The sequence below is a fragment of the Rhineura floridana genome, chromosome 4 (assembly GCF_030035675.1).
Source record: "Rhineura floridana isolate rRhiFlo1 chromosome 4, rRhiFlo1.hap2, whole genome shotgun sequence".
NCBI classification, from domain to species: domain Eukaryota; kingdom Metazoa; phylum Chordata; class Lepidosauria; order Squamata; family Rhineuridae; genus Rhineura; species Rhineura floridana.
In genome coordinates, this window is record NC_084483.1 from 159,967,071 (window position 1) to 159,985,648 (window position 18,578).

An 18,578-nucleotide genomic window follows, 5' to 3' on the forward strand; every position below is an offset into this window, starting at 1 on the left:
ATAATATACATATTTTATGTATACTTTTGCATATAATTAGGCTTTTTGAAAAAGAGAGAAAAAAAGAAAATGCAGAAGCAACTTGGACATAAGTGAGCGTTTGTTGCAAGAGGTGGTACCATATGGGCAAAACTCGATTGAGTTAGGATGGCCAAATTCCATGTATAAAGGCATTTAGTGTAGAGCAACACAGTTGTCCATTTTTTTCATACATGATGGTGTGTTTCTGTTGTGTCCAGATCCATGTGACCATAGCTAAGTCGGCTCAGGAGAAAATGCGTCAGAAGCAGCTCAAAGAGATAGAGATTTTGCACAAAGAAAGAGAAAAGGAGAAAGACAGGGAAAAGGAAAGATTTATGAAGTTTCAAGATCAGCTACAGAAAACTGCTTGTGAAGGTATGTAGCTACTTGAGACAGAAAAATGATTAGCTATACAGATTTTATATATTGTCCAGATACATCAGTAGCATTTTGCATCACCCCAAATTTCATTTACCTCCTTCACTCCATGTACCCTGTACTGTGTGCATCTGATCTTTACAAGTCAGAAAAAAAGAATAGGTTATGGGATGAGATAAGCTGGGAGTGGGTGGGTTGCTACCCTGACACAGGCTTTCAGCTTGCAACAACTGCTTGAGAGGCTGAAATTCCATAAGTACCCTTCCCTGCCCCCATGAACTTGCAGTGGTGGAGGCAAAACAAACAACATGTATTGCATTTGTGCTTGTCATATAGCCATTAAAAGATCAGAGCCCTTGTCAGGAAAAAGGTGCTGAATCCTAAGTACTGTATATCAGTTTACTTCCTAAGAAAGTTATCTTATGCAGGAATGTTAGCTGCTGTGGGAGGGAAGAATTGTCCCAAATTAAGAGTAATTAAAATTCTTTTCATTTTATTTTACTTATATGCCACTCTTCCTTTAGAGAGCTCTGCAATGGCCTACACTGAGGTTCCACCCAAGCACTGAACTGATTGGGTCTGTTCCCTCTGCACTTTAACCGTAGTGTAGACTGCTATGCAATGGGGATTTTTTTTAATATGAAGGAGCTTTCACGGTGCAGTCTTATTTATGTCTACTCTGAAGTGAGTCCCACTGAGTTCAATGGAGCTTACTCCCAGAGAAGTGTGCATAGCAGACATAGGGAACCCGTGGCCCTTCAGATGATGTTGGATTACATCTCCCATAGTTCTGGACTATTGACTGTGCTGGCTGGGACTGATAAGAGTTGGAGTCTGATAATGTCTGGGGAGTCATAGGTTCTCCATCTCTGTTATATAGGAATGCAGCCTCAGTCTTGTGAGCCTCCTCACCCCTCCACTGCAGTCTGGAGTGGGTTGCCCTGGGCTCCTACTGGGAGGAAAGGCAGGATATAAATCAAATAAATAAATTAAATAAATACAGGTTAGCCTCCTCATCTCCTATTTGCAAGAATTAGGCCAATATTACAGCACTGGCTTTCCCTGGACAACTCTGGAATACTCTTACACCCTCATCATTTTCACTGAACTTGATCCTTTTCTTGGTGAAAAAGTGGGACACGTCATCATGTACTTCAGTAGACATGAACAATATTGAAATAAGCCACTTGCTGCAGAACAGTCTGTGCCTTTGACATTTATAGAGAGTGTATTTCATCAAAGATTTTGTTACATTGCAACAGGAGCATTTTAAAAGGGAGCTGTCCTAGCAGTAGAAGACTGGGTCTGATGGTAGCTTGTAAAAAAGAATTGCCCTAATATTCTACCCCCTGGGCAATGTTGAATCCGAATTCTAATTTCATCACCATTAAACCCACACAGATTTCAGTGTAGCAGCAGCACTTATAGTCAGGCAACATAGATACTCTTCCCAATAACATTTAATATTATCAATGAAATTATTGCCAGGAGGAATTTTTCATACATAGGAAGCACTTAGTTATACAATAATAACTTTCCTGTTTTAAGTACCCACACATACTCTTGAGAAGTGATGCTTTCAGACAAATATCAAAGCTGTTATAATAGGAGTGCATATTTAAAATGCGGAAGAAAGATATATGGCAGAACTCCACCAACTGATCTAATTGCAACTGACATGCAGTGATTGTGCTGCAGCATATACTCCACAAAGGTCTGCTTGCAGCAGCAGTGAAAGTGGCAAAGTCAGCACTCTGCCAGAACAAGGCTCTGGTGCAAGGTCACTTGCTCTTTTTCTTTAGTACTGGCTGGAGGTACAGAAATATTTTCTTCCACCTCTTTCAGAGTGTCATTTTAAAGTGATCCTCAGGTGCAATCATCATCATCATTTCAAATTTGTAGAGCGCTCTTCATCATGTCAGCATGATTACAGGATAGTTTCCAGCAATGGCGTTAAAACAATTTTTATTGTTTCTTCTTCTCCAAATTTGTGGAGTTCCCTCTTTCTTAGAAGAGACAAGATCTCAGCAATTTATCTCTTGCAGTTTCCAGCAATACATAAAAATACAATGAGCAAATAATATAAACAAATGTTAAAACAATCCAATTAACAAAACAGTAATAGAGCAACAGCAGGAGGCCAAACAATCACTGGTGGCTGCTAGTTAACACCAAAAGCCTGAAATAATAAAACCATGTTTACCTGCTGGTGGAAGCCCATCAGTCTCTCCACTGTCTGGGTTTCCAAGGAAATGAAGTTTCATCAGAACGGCTGCAATGTTTAGTTGATTAATGGATTAACCCAATCAATCCAAAAACTTTCTGATTAACTAACAAGACTTCTCTGATGAATTAGGTAGCATCTTTTTTTTTTTAGTATTGTATTTCCAAAAACTGAAGGGACCAATGAGTATAATCTTAGAAGAGGCATTCTCCATTTCTTATTCACAAGGAAGGGGATGCCTTGTCTAAAAGAGTAATCCCAACCAGGCAGATATGCCAGAATAGCTTCTGTGGCCAGGGTTGGGGGGGGGAGCAGGGTGATAAAATACCATTTCCCATCCTTCCATTGACTCCCATGGGTGAATTTAGGGGTTTTTGTGGTAGTATAAGTTGCACCAAGCTTGGTGGGCATGACCAGTGAATGAAGGGAGTAAGGATGCAGTGCAACTTTGTTTATCTCTCTTCCAACCCCCAACATGTCCATTCCATGCCCTTGGCACCCCTTGTTTTGCCCTTACACTGGCAAAACTTCTACGGGCTTAACTTACACCAGCAAGCTTTCCCTCATATGGTGTAAATAGATATGCTGGGGTGTACTAGCATGCTTAGCCAGGGAGGGAAGATATGCCACATCCTAAGCTCTCGGGCTATGGTCTGAATGCACATGAGGCCAGCACCCTGCTGAAGCCAAGCAGGGTCAGTTGTGGTCAGTGCCTGGATGGGAGACCGCCTGGGAACCATATGTAAGCCGCCTTGGGTTTCTATCGTGAAAAGAAAGGTGGGGTAAAAATGTAATAAATAAATAAATAAGCTCTCCCGGTGGATGTGTGTGCACTATTTTGCACTATAAGATGGTGCCTGCTATGACATATATGCACATAATTACACACTTTCCCCTACTTCACAGCTATTATTTTTTATTCATATTCATATGTGTGCATATGTAACCAGATCCTTAACCAGTTTATTACACCATGTATAATTAATCAGTTTATTAAGACATGTACAATTAATGCATGATGACTTCTTTAATCAGGTGTCAGCTCTAATCAGAACTTGTTGTTCAGGTAACAATTTACAATCAACAGAATAGGCTGGGTCCTAAAAACATACATCTCAGGTGTCAAAGGCCAGTGTAAAGAGGTGCGTCTTCAGCATATGACAAAGCTATACAATGTAGGTTTCCCATGCACTTCTGTGGGAAGGAATTCCACAACTTAGGGCTGCCCTCTCCTGGTCTGAACTTCTGAGTGCGGTGGAACTTCCAAAAGGGTCCCCTCTGCGAACCTTAATACCTGAGAGGGTCTGCAGAGAAGGAGGGAGTCTTTCTTGTAATTGATACATCTCTTCTACTGATGAATCAATCCCTGTGTTTCTGTCATGTTCTTCAGGGCTGGCGTCAGCACCTGGCATCCTTGGGCAGCTGTAGGCACTCCAACACCCTGGAAGGGCCCATCGTTATTGCCTGTCCTGTCACCCTCCTCCCCTTTTAAAAAATAAACATAGCTCAGCAGTTTGAGTGGCGCTGGAATGCTGGGTCTAGCTGCTATTTTAATTCCACACAATGCCCCTGACATAGCATCACTGCAGGGCATTGTGGAAAATTTAAGGAGTGGGCCCCAGCCACCCAGCACTGCTTGGAATACTGCTGATGTCCATACTGCTGCCAGGTAAGGCCCACCAACAGAGGAGGGAATCCATTAGATGGCACTTTTTCCTGGGCCCCCATAGACTTGGAGCTGTCCCTAATGGTCTTTCAGCTGTTTGTTCATTCTTTGCTGAGTTTCCTACATGACTTTCTGCAGGCTCTGGGCCACTTAAAAGCAATGCGACCACTCCTGTTGCCCTCAGCTTGAGCAACCCCTGCAGAGCTCCTGTCGGAATGGCCTTAAAGAAACGGGTGAACAGGCCCTCTCTGCCCAGCATCCCTGTAATCAACCATGACAGTAGCTTCTTGAGGCATGCTTCAGGTGAGACATAAAAAGTGCTAGCAACTTCTTACAAACACTGCTTTTATATTTGTCACAGTATTGGACAGGAGTGTCTGGCACAAGCAGGGCATCATCATCACCATCACCATCACCATTCACACTGTAGAAATAAATGGGAAAAGGGGCTTCCTCCTCCAAATATTATAATATCAGCTAAGCAGACAATATCATTGTTTCTTCTCACTGGGGGTTTTCAGATTATCATTTCTTGGAACTTGTCAGCTTCTTCAGAAGAACTTTATCTGTAGGTCACCAAGATTCCAAAATGTGGTGCAAAATTGGAAAACAATTCCTTTTGTCGAGCCAATATGTAATGATTAGTGTAGCAAATGTGTAAAAGTGACTGGTTATTTTAGAGCCATCACAAAAAGCCAAAAGGATGAGTGCAGCCACCTCCCTGCCTGTCTGCACCACTCTAGGTGAATTTAAAATATTCCTTGTTTCTGGTCCTTTCCAACATTTATGGGTATGTCTAAGGTCTGCCTGTGCCCATCAAAAGTGGGTGTGAATGAGGAAATGCCTGCATTCCTATACTTGCATGACTCCTCTTGGAGGTGTGTAGTGGTAGTGCCAGTTTTTCCATACTATTGCAGCCAGCCAGCCTTCTGGCCATCCTGCACAGTCCACCTGCACAGCCCACTTAGCATGTGATTTGCTTGGAGAATGCAAGTCTTGTGTGATATTGCCACTATGCACAGCGAGGAGGGATGGCAAAGCCTAGTGTGATTTTTTCCCTAATGAACACATTTTGTATGCAATTTTGCCTTATATACAAATTTTACAAAGCATTTTATGCATTTTTGTATGCTGTTTATATTTGCATTTTTGTCCACACTTAATGTTAATATGTACATTTTGTACAAATTTCTTGGCAGGAGAATAGCATTGCAAAATTTGGAAAAGTGCAAATTTCAAAGTATGGCTGTATTTCAGTTTGCATATTGTTTTGGAAAGTGTGAATTTGGTATATTGCCTCTACATGCTGGCAGAAGTGGCTTGCCTGTGGGACAGAGCTACAGCAATAGTCTCCCAGCAGCAGCATTGCTGCTGTTTATCAACAAGGTGAGGCTGTAGGTGAGGTTGGGGCTATACAGGTGCACTGGTGGGACAAACTGGGCACTCCTGCCAGAGCACCCATGTAGCTCTGAGCTCATCAGTGCCTTGCCCCTCCTCCCAATAAGTGGCAGCAATGCCATTGCCAGGAGGCAGTTGCTGTGGTTGTGCCCCACTGAGCAAGCCGTTCACTGGACCTAGAGTAAATGGGATGTTCAGCCAAATGCACACTCTGATGCAGATTCTTACTGCAGTCTTTTCAATGAAATGTGATTTAGATATGCATTAACAACTGAGCTGGAACAGTAAAAAAAAATACTCCTTGTTTGTAACCTTTAATTAAAATGTCACTATGATTGTTGGTGATTGTTGTTTAAAACTTACAGCTAATTCCCTGCCAGCAAACCTCCCGAGTTCTCCAGAATGGGAAGAGGATCTTGTAAACAGAGATACCTTAGAAACAAGACCCTTGTCTTACCCGGAGCAGGGGCTAGTTGATGCTCTGAAGTGGCTCAATAGCAATGATTGGTAAGGAAAAAGAACTTTACTTTCTGCGTGTGCCTCATGCCATAAAAGTAGGGCAAGTGGCCTTGAATAATTGAAGGCTGCAGTAGGAAGTGAGATTCAAATTCATTTACCCCACTTTCCAGACAAAATACACCCTATGTGTTTTCCTCTTGTTCCTTCCATCCCACATGGGATACCAAAATAATGGTTGGTTTTCAAGCTCAGTTTTGGAAAATTGTGAACTTGTTTCAAAATGCAGTGAACAGTTTCAAGGCAGCCCTCCTTGGGCCTCCCTCCCTGTAATTCTAACCAGCTCCATAAAATCCTGCACCCTTAATACAACTCCATGAACTTCATATCACTGACACCACTATAGGATTGTCTTATTTGCGGTGGCTTTCTAGACAGCATGAAATCAATGTGTGAGCCAAGAAGCATTATCACAAAATGTAACCCCAGGGTTACATTTACTTGCCCTAGAATTTTGCTTTCAAGTAGCCACTTCCACTAACAAAACCTTTTTGAAAGACTACTATCTTCAATTTATCCTGAGTTATCTATCCTCAATTTAGAGTACAGTACCATGACCAAAAGCCCTTTAAGTCTGAGTCTGGAATGAGGTAATAAGACCTTATCATTGGCAAAAAGTAAGACACACATGTTTCTATTGTCAGGTTTTGGAGCGTGGCATGCTGAGGCATTAAGGGCATTGTCAAGATTGTGTAGATACAAAATAAACATAAAGGGGGTAAGAGTACAACCCTTGCCCAAGGCAGGTCCAAGAAACCTTGCTGCCTCAGGCAGAGCAGTGTGAGTGCTCCCACCGCATAGACATCAAGGCACATAAATATCCAAGTGCAGCCAAATTATGTTGGCACCTGAGGAAGAAAATCCCACAAGCACCTCTCCTGTCCCTGGCAGTAAACATGTAAGAACAATCAATTAAATTACTAACAGTTTTATGTCATTTCATAAATATCCCCAAACAGCTCACTGAGGTGGTTTCCCCTTTCTGCCTAGTGGCAGGGCTCGCCCTGATCTTGCCTAACACCTTGAGTTATAGGCAGTGAGTTTATTTATAAAAGTATTTATATACTACCCTCTCATAAAACATCAGGGGGGTGCACAGCAACATAAAAACATTTAAAAGCAATACAAAACCATCATTAAAATGACTGGCTACTCAGAAAATATTTTAAACAGCTGCATAGGCCTGTTGGGACAAAAAAATCTTCAACAGACACCTGCAAGACAGAAGCAAGAATGCCTGCTGAAACTCTGCTGGAAGAACATTCCACATAGCATGAGTTGTCCAATCCTTAATTTGAAGTTTGTTATTCCCTTAGAGAATCTTAATAATCTTTTGCACAACTTAATAAAAAGCCTCTTATATCACACACCGTTAAAGTCCTTTGGAAATCACAAAAGATATGGAAGATTCTGTCTTAGCACAGAGGCATTAATTGCCATTGGACCTTACTGTTTACATTATTTTTCTCTATGCCCTTGTATTACTCATTGTATATATCTGCCAACCAAGGACAACAATTCACACATCTGATGAAGTGAGCTCTAGTCAACAAATGTTTATGCCATAATCCTAATAATCCTAATAATCATAGTCTTTAAGGTGCCATGAAATTCTTTCTTATTGCTGCTGGTACAGACAAATGCATCTGCCTTTCTGGAAGCTGTTGCTCCAGAGTTTGTCACTTGTGCTCATTTTTATTGCCAGTTCACCAACAGATGGTGCTGTTAATTCAGTAAGGCAGAGTCAGGAGGGATTGTTGGCCAAAAAAAAAAGAAAGAAAAGGTGGGTGGGTGCATAAGCTTCACCTCCTAAGCCTCATAGGAGAAAATGTGTCATGCAGGTCTCAGTGCTTTCCAAAGATGGAGCCTATCATGTGGAACTAGTAAATCAATCACACTCTTTTATTCAGCTTGGTTCATTGGAGATTCTATCTAGCACACAGTGAAAGGTAGTTTTCCCCATAGTAGTTTTAAAACCATAGTGTATAAGAGCTTCTGTTAAATTCAGCATCTTTGCTTTTCTGTATTCCCAGTGTGTGACTTCTGTGACACATCTCATTTTCAGACTCTTTCGCTGCTGTGAGAAATCCCGTCTCTGCAAAATGCCAGGCGAGACCAATAATTTCTCTTCTCTTCTCTCCCTCCATCTTTCTGATAATTACCTCTCAGGCATCTGAAGGAGAAAGGACTCTTCAGTATCCGATGCTTGGCTACCTGCCATTCAGAAGTTCTCCAGTGTAGACTTCATGATGTTTCCTTGGCAGCTACGAAAGAGGTGGGAAGCATGTATTTAACATATGTCTAATCTATCTTCTCTTATGTGTTACCTGATGCAATCCATTTCTATTTAGCCAAGGTGTCTCTGGGCAGCTTTTATAATTGTCTGCACCTATAGCTGCCCAATATGCTATTTATCCATGCTGGAAAATACTAAACTGTGTATAGTCTGCACAGGAAAAATAAATAATCAAAATTCAGCACAGAATAAATCCATGCAAATTAGTTCAATTTGCATGCTTTTACTCACTTTGCATAAAGCTGCCTGTTTCTGAAGCTTATGCTTTCATAGACTTTTTTTTTCTATTCTGTCAAGGAGAATGACCAGTGGGATGGAAAGAAAGAAAGATGATGGTATATGGGGAAGGGGTTCAGGATATTGGAGGTATCATCCATGGAGGAAGGGGAGTAGAGGCTCTACTTTCCTGGACTCTGAAGGCCCATTAGACAGAGCCCCTTTTCAAGCCTTTCTTAGCTGCTTAATAGCTGACAAGGCCTAGGAGGTCACTTAAAAAAAATAGGGAAGCTGAGATTCTCTGGATGCCCAGATTGAAAGACTGCATTGTGTATTAAAGATGGAAAGATCTGTCAGTTTTGTTTCTCTCATTTTTCCAGTCTTAAATTTAGTTTTTTTTCTATTCTGTCAAGGAGAATGACCAGTGGGATGGAAAGAAAGAAAGATGATGGTATATGGGGAAGGGGTTCAGGATATTGGAGGTATCATCCATGGAGGAAGGGGAGTAGAGGCTCTACTTTCCTGGACTCTGAAGGCCCATTAGACAGAGCCCCTTTTCAAGCCTTTCTTAGCTGCTTAATAGCTGACAAGGCCTAGGAGGTCACTTAAAAAAAATAGGGAAGCTGAGATTCTCTGGATGCCCAGATTGAAAGACTGCATTGTGTATTAAAGATGGAAAGATCTGTCAGTTTTGTTTCTCTCATTTTTCCAGTCTTAAATTTAGTTCTGCAGCAATTTGTATTTTTTTTAAAAAAAATGCTCATGAAATTTCTTCAGCCTTTTAGTGCAATTTTCTCATACTAAACACATTTTTGCCTGCAGTTTTAACTAATGTACACATTTCTGCAAGCAATTTCTCCTACTATAATGCATTTTGGATGTTATTTTTACTAATATATTCATTTTATGTGCATTTCCCTCTTATATATGCATTTTTGTAAACATTGTTTGGACAACTGCATCACAAAATTCGGATAAGTGCAAATTTTGAAGAATACCTGTGTTTCGGTCCTTGTATTGTTTCAGAAAGTGCAGATTTGATAAATGTGGCTTTAAATGCAAACAGAATCGAATTTCTCCCCCATCTCTATTTTGTACTTATGAATCTTCAAAGGCTCTGTCAGTCTTTTATGGTAGCATCTGTTTGTGTCTGACCTGAATCTAACTTTTGTAAGGATGCTTCTAACATGGCATGGAGAACTCTGTGGACTCCGTGCTGCTCATGCACACAAGTTTTGTGCAGCATCCTTATCAAGACACTGTCCCATACTGTTTTCCTATTTAATCCAGATTTACCATTTCAGTAGAAAATCCAGTAGGTAAAAACAAACAAAGGTGGAAACAGTAAAAGCAGATTAAATGGGGTGGGGAAAAATATGGGTGACATCATGTGGACGATGTGAAAAACTTGCATGCCTGAGCAGCACAGAGTCTACAATAAACTGCCATGTGGAAGCACCCATTGCCTATGGCTTTTTTTTTATTCCTCCCAGGCTGGTGGGGGCACTCTTGCCCTCTTCTGCTGCCATCACTGCTATCCTGGAGTTGGGAACAATGCTGTTTTATCCCAGCTGAGAAGAATACATAACCAGTTTGGACAAGCATGCATAGGTTCTTCCGGTGCTTTTATTGTGATGGAACTCACCAGTACAGACTACTGGCACCTATTTTTTTGCTGCCCATGGCAACCATTTTGTCCTGGTACCCACACCACTTTTATAAACGTATGAGTACTGGCACCTCATTTTTTTGTTTACCAAAAAAGCACTGAGTTCTTCATATTCACAAATGCCTGTGCCATAGGTTTTAAAAGGAGCTTTCTCTTCTATTCATGTTCAGCTCTGCCTCTATATTTCTTCTTTCTTTCTTTCTTTCTTTCTTTCTTTCTTTCTTTCTTTCTTTCTTTCTTTCTTTCTTTCTTTCTTTCTTTCTTTCTTTCTTAGATATATACCCCAACCTTCAGCATAAAACCCTCAGAAATCAATTTAAATCAAAATAAGCCTAAACCAAAAGAAGAAAACAGTAATAGATACACTGTTTAAAATAGTGGAATTTATCCATATATAAATGTGTGCTCTTCATAACTGGCCTAATGTACAAGTGTGTTTATACTTGGGTGTTGACAACCAAATTCAGTATGTCTCACAGTAGCACCTCTGTGTCGTAAATCTAGCCATGTTGATTCTTTCTCTCCTATCAACTTCATCTCATTGTCTGAAATGTTTCTTCTATTTCCACCAAGAAAAAGGGGGACAATGCCTGATTCCAGCCACCTGCATTTCCCCAATCCCAAATACAATTTGTGTTGCTGTACTCTGTGAACTAGCCATTTCTTGGATTCTAGGGAGTTCATTTACCCATGGCTGCTCTGAGCAGCTGTGCTATTTATTTGATCACTTAATGGAGTGGTCTTTATTGCTCTCATTTTAAAACCTTCTAATAAAAAGCAGGAAGTAAAAGAAGCCACAGAGACCATTTCTATACTTCTACATTGTTTGAGCAGCCAATTGGGCTGTTAGCATAGCAAACTTGGCAAGGCCATTAAGTCTTCTGTCGTCTGCAGCAAATAATGGCTAGCCACTTGTGTAATTTGTGGTCTCCAGCTTCTTTCTTAAAATGATCATGGATATAGACTTGATTCCCTGTTTATAGGAAGGTTAGAACATCTTCAAACTTTAATTATCTGAATGTGGGATTCAGTTCTGTGGCATTCAAACCCTCCCACTTTGCAAAACACAAACTTGCTTTGATAATTTGATGACAGAGAGCCTGGCTCAGAGTGTCTGTAATATTTGGAAAGAAATATGGACCCCTTTCTTCACCTCCAGAAATCCTCACCCCAGGAGATAGCCACATCTTCAGTTTTGGTCCTTAGCCTGTTACACCTTTCACAGTCAACTCTATGTATAATCTTAACAAGTAATATAGGAAATTAGGACAGAAAGATATTTCCAGCTCTTCCTAATAATTGGCATCTCATATCCATCTGTCAAGAAGCACAGCTTCTGTTAAGTAGTGTGTGTGGAAGCGAAAGTGAGGCAAAGACGGTCTCTCATGCAAAGCATAGCATCAGAATTCCTCAGGTGCTTAAACCAGTGCACAAGCTTGACTTCAGAGTTTTTCAAATGGCTATTTAGTTATTTTCTTTGTATTAGGCATTTATATGCAGTTGTATAACCAAGCTCTGAGGGTGGCTTACAACAAGAATGAAAACAAATTAAAGGTATTCAATAAAACACGTCAACAATATGGAAGCAATGTCGCTGGTCGCTTACTGTGGAACACTGTTCCAGCAGAGATTTGACAGACAACCTCACTTTTGACTTTCAAGTGTTTCTTGAAGCTATGGTGACAAACCTGTGCAGATGTTCAAAATTTTCTTAGCAGCCAGTCATTTTTATTGTTCTGTACAGTAGGGCCCCGCTTCTCGGTACCCGCTTTTCGGCATTCCGCTAATACGGTGCAAGCGAGGCGATCAGCTTATGGGAAGCATCAGAATGGCATGGAGGGTATTTTCAATTTAACATTGCAGAATGTGAAAAATCCATGCTGGCTATAGTATACAGCCACTCTTGTGGCTGTATAATAAATAAAACAAAAAGTGAGATAGATAGGTAAAACAATTATACCTGGACCAGATTAAAAAGCTTTGCCTGGCACCAAAATAATATCAAGGTTGCACTGGCTGCCTTTATGTTTCCAAGCTCGATTCAAGGTGCTGGTTTTGACCTATAAAGCCTTACATGGCTTGGGACCACAATACCGGATGGAACGCCTCTCCCGATACGAACCCACCCATACACTACGTTCAAGATCAAAGGCCCTCCTCCGGGTGCCTACTCCAAGAGAAGCTCGGAGAATGGCAACAAGGGAGAGGCCTTCTCAGTGGTGGCCCCCAAATTATGGAATGATCCTCCTGATGAGGTACGCCTGACGCCAACACTGTTATCTTTTCGGCGCCAGGTCAAGACTTTCCTCTTCTCCCAGGCATTTTAGCATGTGTTTTATATTGTTTTAAATTTTTAAATTGTGTTTTAAATTGTTTTTTTAAAAGGTGTATTTTAAATTGTATTTGTTTTAGTTACTGTAAACTGTCCAGAGAGCTTCGGCTATGGGGCGGTATACAAGTATAATAAATAAATAAATAAATAAAGGTAGGAACCAGGTGAGTCTATCTGATATGGGTATTCAGTAGCCGGGACCACCACTGACTGGCTACTTGCTACACCTCACCTTGCCCAGTGACTGGCTACTTGCTACACCTCACCTTGTTGGGAGTACCTGAAGAAGGGTCTCAGAAGAAGATCCAGTGACAAAGATGGATTACTGAGCACCTCCAGACCTTGAACATTCAACACAGGATAAACAACACTCACCTATTTAGGGAGCAGTACATGGCCTACTCTGGCCTATAGTGTTAAGAGGCTTGCTTGTTGGTCTGACTTGTTCTTCCCCATATCCAAAGCTGGGGGGTAATATAGATTGAATTCCTGCCTTACATCCCTCAAGTATGAGATTCAGGACCTGCAGAGGACTTGGATCCTCCAGTCATTAGAAGAGTGAGTTTGTTGTGGGAGTGTAATTGTAGTTTTTATATATTTATTAAAAGAATTTTAACCCTGCCTTTTAAAAAAAAGGCTCAAGGTGATTTCCAGTATTTTAAAGAACAACATCAATATATCAAAAAGAAATAAAGGTAAAATAAAACTGAACAGAAATGAGCACAGCAGATTTAAAAGACATAAAATCAGAGGATCAATAAAGCAAACACCTTGAGCTGTTTTCAATAGGAATAAAACTTCTTGCAGGATTCAGTTTTTATTTCCAAGTGCTTTGCAAGTAGGGATGGGAGAGAAATTTGATTTGGTTCACATTTAGAGCTGAATTGATCAAATGTACACTTTCTGAAACAATATGAGAACAGAAACACAGCCATCCTTCAAGAGTCGTGCTTATGCAAATTTTGTGATGCAGTTCCCCAACCAACCAGTGTTTATAAAAATGCATATAAAAGGGGAAAATATGCATAAAAATGAATGTTAGTGAAAATAACGTTCAAAAATGTATTATATTAGGGGAAACTGATTGCAAAAATGTGTACAGCAGTCAAACATGCAAACAAGAATGTGTTTAGTAGAAGAAATTTGCACTAAAATGCTGAAGAATTTTATGAGAGTTTTTTTTAAAAAATGCAAATTGCTGCAGAACTGAATTTAAGATTGGAAAAATGAGAAACAGAGAGGACTGAAATGGATAGATCTTTCCACAGCTATTTGCAAGTGAGGATAATTAATAGCCCCATGCCCTTCTGAAGAAAAAGGATTATGTAAGGCAGGACCTGGGAACTTGATCTGGCTGCTGGGCCAGAGCCTTACTTTTCCAACTCCCATGGGCCAAATGTGATGTCAGCTGAAGTGTTTTCCTTTGCCTGTGTGGTATGAAATCAAACTCTACAGAATGAAATCAAAGCCCCATGCATTTGCATCTGCTGATCAGCTGGCCATTGGTACCTCCAAATCCTGCTTTACCTGCCCCATGCCTGATGTCACATATGATGTCAAGTGTAGGGCAGGTTGGTATGGCTTGGCCAAAATGGCCTCATGGTCCAAATGGAGAGGCCTGACAGACCTAATTAGGCTCACTGCCTGGAGGTTCCCCACAAGTGATGTTGGATGAAACAGACAATGAGAGAAGAGGGAGCTGTCCCGTGATTTTTTGTTTAAAATAAAATTCAGTTGTGAGGGGCTGTGAAGCAGGGGAGGTGTTTGCCCTTTTTCCTGCAGGCCATTTTTCTGTTCAAGTTTCTCCTTTCCCTGAGTGTTTCCCTGAACAACATATGAAAAGATATTGGGTCGCTATATCTTTTCCCCACTGGTGAGGAAAGCAGCTGTCTGGGGATTTTAATAGAAATTATGGCCCCATGGGGGAACATGCTAAATATAACCTGCCATTTCTCCAATCTAATTTGCAGCATCATGGCTGCATTTTGGAGGGGGAGAAGTGGGAAGACTACTCACACATATCCTATGTCTTGATTAGTTTGGCTCTTCAGCTGGGAGTCAGATAATTTCTGACCTCATTTCTTCCCTGGTGAAAGTCGTCAGTTTGTATTCCACATGTAGTTTTCTTCAAAGCAGAAAATGATAAGCTTAATATCTCTATGGATACATGGATACATTTTTACTGATAATGAAGAACTCTCAGTTCAATATAAGTTACTGTGCTGCTCCTTTCTGCACCTATATTCCCTCTCCTACTTTGTGTTACATCTGTAGGCCATGGTGTCTATTCAGATGGAGCCATCCCAAAACGGAATTAATTGCATGTTCCTCCTATTGTGATATGAAGGCAATGCAATTCAGATTAACTCAGGGATGTGTCCACTAGATTGGTGCATTCCAGGTTTTTATCCATGCTTTGATGAGAAAGATGACATCATGTGTAAAATACTAGCAAGTAAATAGTTCCACCTTGGGTTGGTGTATCAGAATTTGCAGCAGCAAACAGAACCACCTGAACTTGTGAATATTTCAGTTGTAACGTTTTCTTTACCAGGTTAGCAACCTCCGGTCAAAAGTGTCTCGGTTTGCTATTGGGACCCTCACTGAACTCTTCAAGGCCATGAAGAAGCATATGGACCAAGAGGTTGAGGAGATTTCTCGGGTCCTTCTCCAGAAGGCGGGTGATACTAGTGAATTCATCCAAAAAGCAGCTGACCAATCTTTAGGGGTCATGGCACAGAATGTGACCCCTCCACGAGCGATGGCAGCCCTCATGGCCAATGGAGTGAAGTATGTAAAGTGCCTTTTCACCTGCATTCTTGCACCCTCAGTGATATCTGGGCACAGACAGGAAAGCTTAGGATTTTCAGGTCATGGTGCAAGGAAGGCAGTTACTAAAGGACAGGTGCCTAGCCCTCCTATGAGTAGTAAGACCGAAACATGTCTTGGGGTTTAGCCATGAAATCAGTGAATGCATCTCCCAATCCAGTTTTATCTTTTGTGTGATAATCCAGCAAGTCTTGGTTCGAAACAATGTGACCAGTCCATATATCATAGGTTGGGAAGTCATCTGGTTGGTCAACGTGAGAACAGATTGCTGGACTAGATGGGACACAACCAGCAGGCTCTTCCTATGTCACCTATGTGTTCCTATGTTCTTATGTCACTATTAATGGGTTCAGTTGCCCCCCCCCCCAAATTCATACATCTAAGCTAGTGGCAATCACAATAGCAATGGCTGATGTTCTTGGGATAATTTAGAAAACAGTATTCTGTAACAGAAGTGTGAGCTTGAGATATGGTGTCTGGATCCCATGCAACAAATGAATGACCCAAGGCTGCTGTCACCCTTTCCACCAATTCCAATACTTGGCTGCCAATTCTGGCAAATTCAGGGTCCACCCTCAAGTCATACATGGTACAGTGTTCTTCAGTTCACTCTGCTATACTCCTTGACACCTGCACAGCTAACTTAGGGGAAATTGTGGTGGGGAGCCAGATATCACCATTACTGAGTTTGCTGTTTGGCCCTACAAAGCACATTGGCTTCAAGCCATTAATCATTTGTTTGATGTATGGTAGGGTTGCATTCAGCCACATTAGTAAGGCACCTGGGATCTTGACTAAGTGAGCTGTCCAAGGTCAGTGAGCCATATTTCTTTGGGGGTAATCTATCTGGGGATGCGTGCTGATGATAGATGGGGCCAGAGCCCAAAATGAGTGTGGTCACCCCTATTCTCTGTATCTCCAGTTTCTTCCCTGCCTAGTGGATTGCTAGAGGCAAGATACACGTAAATCACTCTTGCCAGTAAATCTGAATTGACTGCTTACAGAAGGCAATTCAGAGGCGACAGGATAAGAGTGTATAAAATTGTGCCATGGCATGGAAAAAGTGGATAGAGAAACTTTTTTCTCCCTCTCTCATAACACTAGAACTTGTGGATATTCAATGGAGCTGAACGCTGAAAGGTTCAGGAGAGTACAAAGAAAATACTTTTTCACATAGCACATAGTTAAACTATGGAATTTGCTCCCACAGGAGGCAATGATGGCCACCAACTTGGATGGCTTTAAAAGCAGATTTAGACAAATTCACAGAGGATAAAGCTATCAATGGCTACTAGCTATGATGGTTATGTTCTGCCTTCATAAGCAGAGCTTGGAAAAGTTACTTTTTTGAACTACAACTCCCATCAGCCCCAGCCAGCATGGCCACTGGATTGGGCTGATGGGAGTTGTAGTTCAAAAAAGTAACTTTTCCAAGCTCTGCCGAGGCGATATGTTTCTGAATACTAGAAACTGCAGGAGAGCAGAGTGCTCTTGCACTCAGGTCCTGCTTGTGGGCTTCCCATGGACATATGGCTGGTCACTGTGAGAACAGGATGCTGGATTAGATGGGCCACTGGCCTGATCCAGCAGGCCCTTCTTATGTTTTTAAGGCTTTCTCACCCACCAATCTGCCCTTCAACCACTCCATCTGTTTCAGCCTCTTCTTCCTCAAGGCTCATCCCACCCCACCCACATGAAATTAAGCCAAGGTCCACATGCACGTTGCCCACCTCTGCTGTATGCATTTGCAGATTAGGTGAGAACTAGACAGTGGGGTATCTTTGTTGAGGCAAGCTAGGGTAGCTACCCAGACATTCATACATTCTAGGGCCCCATGTCTTTTCCTTTGGAGTGGAAAAGCCTCATGTTTCTGACAGTCATGATCACTGCATTGCAGCCACCGTAATCCCCTTGTTCGAAAATGTGCTGCTGAACACTTACTGACCATCGTGGAACAAATTGGGGCTGAGAAACTGCTTTCAGGCAACCGGGATAATACAGAGCTGCTGGTGCAGACTTTGGTCAAACTTGCTCAAGACTGCAATCAAGATACAAGGTAACTGCAGGCCACCTGGAACAGCTAAGAGTCTTTGAATTAATTTCATTACAAATTGACATAAACTAGCCTTTTCCAACCTAGTGCCCTCCAAACATTTTCAACTGCAGTTCCCATCAGCCCCAGCCAGCATGACCAATGGTTAGGAATTGTGGGAGTTATTGTTCAACAACATCTGGAGGGAATCAGAATGGAAAGGCAGGCATCTACATGTTCCCAAATAAGTTGATACTTTTTTAAAAAGTAAGATTTGTTTTGGAGGGCAAAAACATATATTCAGACAAATGTAATAGAAAGGAAATACAAAATGGTACATTAACTAGTCTAATGCCATTTTCTGAATGGAGATGAAAGTTTGCTATCAAATGTTTTTAATTAACTTTTCCCTATATATGTTAGATTTTATGGCCGGAAGATGCTGAATATACTTATGTCCCATTCAAAATTTGATGGGTATTTGAAGCATTGTCTACCATCACATGACTTGCGTGATGTCATGGCTGCAATTAAGCAGAAAGTGAGTATGGAGGTGCAAGGATTATCTTGGAAATATTTGCACTGAAAGTGGAATTGGAAGATCAAATACAACCTCTTTTTTGTTCTTTGGTGCATGGAAATTAATTACAGGCTGAATTCAGGCTTAGCAATGCTTAGAATAAACCTTATGAAGTCAATGGGACTTGTTAGGACTAACTTAAGACCCAGGAATTGCAGTGGGAATACTCTAAGCACGACTGAATCTCCATCCAGCCCTATGTGTTTGCGCACAAGTATCTCCTCTTCAAATATTGGCACACTTTGAAAATGCTGTGAATTGTCCATTATAGAACATGTAGAGTTTCCCTCATTGTTAAAATGTCTATGTCTAGTCTAGCTAGCCCCTATTTGGGGGCCTCACCTAGCCCCTCAAGCAATTTTTTTGCCCCCCCGGCCCCACTGATTTTGGTGGTAGCAGTGGTAAGAATAAAAGTAGACAC

General features: G+C 41.3%; 1 protein-coding gene across 6 annotated transcripts in view; it reads left to right on the forward strand.

Annotated features, from left to right (window-relative positions):
* TOGARAM2 (TOG array regulator of axonemal microtubules 2) overlaps positions 1-18,578 on the forward strand; it is a 108,466-nt gene that overhangs the window by 69,903 nt on the left and 19,985 nt on the right. For all 6 annotated transcript variants that reach the window (XM_061624961.1, XM_061624963.1, XM_061624960.1 and 3 more), the window contains 7 exons: positions 240-396; positions 4,428-4,592; positions 6,053-6,194; positions 8,373-8,478; positions 15,271-15,506; positions 17,443-17,601; positions 18,001-18,118. In XM_061624961.1, the coding sequence (XP_061480945.1) occupies positions 240-396; positions 4,428-4,592; positions 6,053-6,194; positions 8,373-8,478; positions 15,271-15,506; positions 17,443-17,601; positions 18,001-18,118 (1,083 nt within the window). The remainder of the gene's footprint in view (positions 1-239; positions 397-4,427; positions 4,593-6,052; positions 6,195-8,372; positions 8,479-15,270; positions 15,507-17,442; positions 17,602-18,000; positions 18,119-18,578) is intronic.